Genomic DNA, 5,345 nt, shown 5'->3' with positions numbered 1-5,345 from the left:
ATTTATTAACCTTCTGCGACTGAGGTGAAATTTATTGTTAACATTCTACTGAGGAGGTGTTTGTCAGTCGTAATTTTTTTCAATTGTTTATAATATTGAAAATCTATCACTATTTTATTTTGTTGTTTTATTATGTTCAATGCTTTATAACAACACTTACTGTCCGCTTTCTTGTTCCATTCTAGGAAGGTACAGAGCGGGACAGAATTTAACGCCATATGACAAAATGGCAACATCAAATATGTTCTCCGGTGTCTGTGAGACTACCACCTCAGTCGCAAAAGTTTATCCTCAATAGTCAATCCTCCTTCTGTCGTAGTCGGGTAAAAAGGGCAGCGACAAGTACCTTTAGTTCAATCGTGGGTTCAATTCCCGCCTTAGGCAGTTCGATTTTTTCAAGTTATTTATAATTTTCAAATAAGTTTGAGATGCGACTCTTAACGCTAAAAATTAAATAACTAAGTACCTTTAGGCCCAGAACAGACGGTGAAACGCAACTGCAACGAAATTGCAACTCCATTGAGAGACCACACATGACGCGACCAGTTTGAAACTTTCAGTTTCAGTTTCAATCATAAGAATCATCAGAAAATTGCAGTTTCGTTTCACCGTCTGTTCTGGGCCTTAAACTGCTTCAAAATAAGTCTGATATCTTTCGCACTGTCAGCCAAACAATGGTCTTCTAATCTTATTTATAGAAGACAAAGAATGGTTAGACGCACGCGAGCTTTCATAGCGGCCGTCGGACGCGCCCGATAGGCCCGATAGTAGACACCTGCCGGAACCGCCGCGAACGTACGTCGAAGGCTGCGTGTGCCGATACTTACGATCATAAAGGTACTAGCTGCACCCGCGACTTCGTACGCATGAAAATAGAACAATATTTCCCGTTTTTGCAACATTTATCTTTACTGCTCCGCCCCTATTGGCTGTAGGATGATGGTTTATTAGTTAAAGCCTTCCTGGATAAATAGGCTATCCAACACTAACATAATTTTTTAAATCAGACCAGTAGTACCTGAAATAAGCACCTTCAAGCAAACAAACAATAAACAAACTATTCAGTTTTATAATATTCGTGTAGATCATGCGTAAATGTTGATTTAAAAAAAGAAGTCATATAAATACAAGCAGAATTCTGATGAAAAATATCATAAAATTTTTATCCGAGTGAAAATATCGTGAAAAAGTGATGACGATAACACCCAGCTTTAAAAATAGTTGAAAAGGCAGGAACTACACTCTAGGAACTACAGTTAAGTGATACAGGATCAGATAAGTTAACTTTTAGGTGATGTATCTCGACTTGAAACCAGAACTAGATTTTATTGTTGCAAGGCAAATCCGAGAAAAATCTGATCTATTCCTTTCTATACCATACCATTGGTACCTAATAGTTTTTATTACAATTCTTAGGTTATTGCGCTCTGCATCAAGATCTAAAAAAAAAAAAAGAACTTCCTCCTACAAAATTTTACTATCACGACTAGTCCAACAACCGGGACTAAGGTAGGAGTTGGTAAACAATTAATTTACAAAAAAGTTTAAATGCACCTGACCTGGCAATAAACCCGGAAGCACATTCGCAAAGCTAAGACATAAAGCTTTACCAAATGACCAATTTGACTTGTAAAGTAGGTAAAACGACACGGTCACATTACGTGCCAAATGATTTCAACCTTGAGAATAATTTATTTCCTTAAATATAAGTAGATATGCACATATTAGTATAATATGAACGACCACTATAAGACCACAGAATCTATACTAATATTAAAAATGCGAAAGTAACTCTGTCTGTGTCGCTTTCACGCCTAAACCACTGATTTTAATGAAATTTGGCATAAAGATAGTTTGAGTCCCAGGAAAGGACATAGGATAGTTTTTCTGTTACAGACAAAATTTCACGCGAGCGGAAAGCTAGTACTTAATAGTATAGCAAATAAGGCTGGGTTGCACCATCTTACTTTAACTTTGACAAACGTCAATAATCTGTCAAAATCCATACAAAAAGCACCGGTTATCGTCATAGTTACCGTTAAAGTTAGGTGGTGGAACTCAGCCTAAGACTTACTTCTGTTATTTAATTTAGTTTCATTTATCACACATAATATGTTTTTGTCCGTTATCACATTTTATGAGTAGGTACTTGATATTATGTAATACTCATACAATCATGATGATTGTCATAATATGCTATCATACCTACTACTTAGATGATAACTCATATCCGGAATTAGCGTTGTAGTCCATTACCGTTCCTGATTACGACCTGTGATTGCAATATTTTCTGATAATAAATAAATAAAAGTACTTTAAAGTTTTATTTAAATCCGTCTAGTAGTGTTTGCGTCAAAAAGTAACAAATGTCCACACAAGCTTTCACTACATAAATTCGCTAATGATAGATCCAAATTATAATCAAAGTAATAAAAAAAAATTTTCTTGCACAATAGTGTATTTACTTTGCACATTTTTTTGAAGCTATTATAAGTATTATTTTATTTCTTTATTCAGAAAACCACAATTAATTACGACAATTCCCGTATTACCGCCGAAAATGGCAAGTCCTAATATAAAAAAACATTAAAAATTAACAACGTTTTAGGCGGGTTTTAGAATCGCGCAGATCAATATTGTATGTAATTGAAGGGAACGTTCCTGAGTGACGCTGATCGCTCCGCGCCGACGCTTCATACATTTCGGCTGTCAGCGCTGACGGTCAGCGTGGGTCAGCGTGACTCTAAAACCAGCCTTAAAGTGCGCTATATTTTCACATCTTAGAATCCATTCACAGCCGACGCTTTCCTGTCTTTAAATATCAAGGGCAACTTCCCGCCCTTGGGGCTCTGCACGATGTCTGACGTAGGGTCGGCCTGCGGGAACCGCACGCTTCCCGGGGCCGGCTCCACGCTGAACCGGGACAAGATGGCCGCCAGTCCCGCGAGCGACTGCATCTGGCCCAGGCGAGTACCTGCGGTCACAGTATGGCGGTGAACAGCTGAGTTTACTAACGTTTTGTGGCTTTCTGCTTCACCATCATCAGCCAGTAGTGGCTAGAGACATGGCTTCTTAATAATACATAATAGTTATTGAGCCCGAACTTTGACTACTAGTTTCCAACATTCGTACGAATAAATAAATAAATAAATAAATAAATCTTTGGACAATTTCACACAGCGCCAGCTAGCCCCAAAGTAAGCAACTTAATGCTTGTGTTATGGGTGCTAGCTTGACGGATACACTACTTATATACTTTTTTTTTAAAATACATACATATTATACATAGTAACACCCAGACCCGTCACAGAAATTAAAATTCATCAATTCAATTTCTGCCCGGCCGGGAATCGAACCCGGGACCTCTCGGCATAGTAGTCCGTTCTGAACCACTACACCAAACGGCCGACCGAATCTGTACTACAAAATGATAATGGCATTGAAGAAAATTATCATTAGAATATTGAAGGCGGGTTAGGAGTTATTATCAAATTTGTTTTGGTTTTATTACAATTTCATAAAAATAACTTACCGATGCAGTTACGAGGTCCTTCTCCAAATGGGAAGAATACTGCTTTCTGTTTGGAAGTAAATTCATCTGGATGGTGCCTTTCGGGTCGGAATTCTTTGGGGTTGTCCCAATATTTGGGGTCCATGTGCAGTGCTGTCACGGGCACCAACATCTTCACACCAGGGTCTACGGTCAAATCCATATTTTTGAATGTATATTGCCGAACGCAATCTCTTAACAGATACCCTAAGGCTGGGAACATTCGCATGCTTTCTCTAAAAGCCCAGTCCAGGTACGTCATGTCTTTGACAGCATCGTAAGTCAATTTATTGTTATGTTTAGCTAGAACTTCATCAATTTCTTTTTGCACTTTCTTCTGAACTTCAGGGTTATAAGCAAGCTGGTGGAGAGTGTAGCTTGTAGTCGATGAAGATGTCTCGAACCCGGCCGCGAAAAACAAAAACACTTGCGCCACTACCAAGACATTATCAAGCTCCATGGTAACCTTTTCGGGGGTACCATCTGGTAAAAATTTCTCAATCGATTCTATCGTAATCGGTCCTTTTTCTTTATATTCTAGAAGCAAATCTATGAAATCACCCCTGCCCGATGGCTTGTAGCCTCTACTTTCCTGAACTTGATTCACGAGGTTGAATATTCTGTCCTCAACTCTGGCAAACAATTTTAAGTTTTGACAAAGTGCGGGGAACACTTCTTTCAGTACTCCAACGACGAAGTCTCTGAATGTAACGTTGAATACATCGAAGCCAAGTCTGCGGAAATCAGAGTCTTCCTCGTTTAAGGAATTCCCATCAAGACCGAACCCGCAGCACCCGATGAAGTCGGTGGTGAACCGGGCCATAAGGTCCCTGGCATCGATGGGTGCGCCACTTTTAGATGCAGCTAAAGCCTTTATCTGTAATTTTTCAGCTCTTTCCACTATCATAGGAAACATAGCTTTCAGCTTCCCGCTAGTAAACGCCGGTGTCATTCTTTGCCTCAACATCTTCCAAAGATCTCCTTCGACTATGAACAAATTACGCATCACAGGCTCAATTACTTTTGGATATGGATGAAATCCACGGGCATAGAAGTGGGAGAATCCAGATATTAATACCTCCTTTACGAGCTCCGGATCTCTCACTATAAGCTCGGGCGTAGTTGACCTGTAGTATCCGACGGCTCTCTCATCTGGATACTTCCAGTACCATTCTTCGACCATCTGGCTCCTGCTCCGCTGCATAAGGAAGTTTTTGGAATTGTTCCCGAAAAGAACCACTGGCTTTTCATATTTCACTCCTTTTTTAGCCCAATAACTGAATGTTCTAGTGTTATAAAGGTAAATTACTACTAGTACCACGGCGAGTAAAATGAGCGCGAACATTTTTACACAAATGACAAAGAAGGTATCGCGCACGACGCTCGGGCGCAACTGGTCCGCACTCCGCGCTAACTCATGATAAATATTTGTATATCAGAGGTAAGTAGATACAGCTTGTTTTGCATGATAATGCCACAGAACAGGTTTTGTCTAAACAAACTAAGAGATTATAATAATGTAGCTTTTGCCCACGGCTTCACCCGCGAGAAACTAAATATTTCACAGATCATTTTAAATTATAGCATAATAATAATGTATTATATTATTTTGATGTATAAACGAATAATACTGTAAAGTTTCATCAAAATTCGTTCAGTAGTTTTTGCGTGAAAGAGTAACAAACAAATTCATACATCCATACACCCTTAGAAACTTTCGCATTTATAATATTAAGGTACTTGATACAAATAAGGCCTACCTAATTTTAAACGCTTATATTTCAATAAATATTAA

At 38.8% G+C, this 5,345-nt stretch overlaps 1 protein-coding gene across 1 annotated transcript; it reads right to left on the bottom strand.

Annotated features, from left to right (window-relative positions):
• Positions 1–2,310: 2,310 nt before the first annotated feature.
• Positions 2,311–4,968, bottom strand: LOC135081861 (cytochrome P450 6B2-like). The gene is made up of 2 exons (XM_063976644.1): positions 3,533–4,968; positions 2,311–2,974 (listed from the first exon to the last, which is right to left on the bottom strand). Exons 1-2 carry the CDS (start codon positions 4,893–4,895, stop codon positions 2,781–2,783), a joined length of 1,557 nt encoding a protein of 518 aa, XP_063832714.1. The 5' UTR covers positions 4,896–4,968; the 3' UTR covers positions 2,311–2,780.
• Positions 4,969–5,345: the final 377 nt, after the last annotated feature.

Source organism: Ostrinia nubilalis, chromosome 20, assembly GCF_963855985.1.
Source record: "Ostrinia nubilalis chromosome 20, ilOstNubi1.1, whole genome shotgun sequence".
NCBI classification, from domain to species: Eukaryota; Metazoa; Arthropoda; class Insecta; order Lepidoptera; family Crambidae; genus Ostrinia; species Ostrinia nubilalis.
The sequence above is the reverse complement of the archived record's forward strand: the minus strand, read 5'-3'. Positions and strand labels throughout refer to the sequence as shown.

What these genes read in the sequence shown, in the direction of transcription:
- LOC135081861 (XM_063976644.1), bottom strand. Translation starts at nt 4,895, where the DNA reads ATGTTCGCGCTCATTTTACTCGCCGTGGTACTAGTAGTAATTTACCTT. An exon ending in AGGACCTCGTAACTGCATCG is followed by an intron (nt 2,975 to 3,532) that starts GTAAGTTATTTT and finishes CTGTGACCGCAG; the next exon opens with GTACTCGCCTGGGCCAGATG.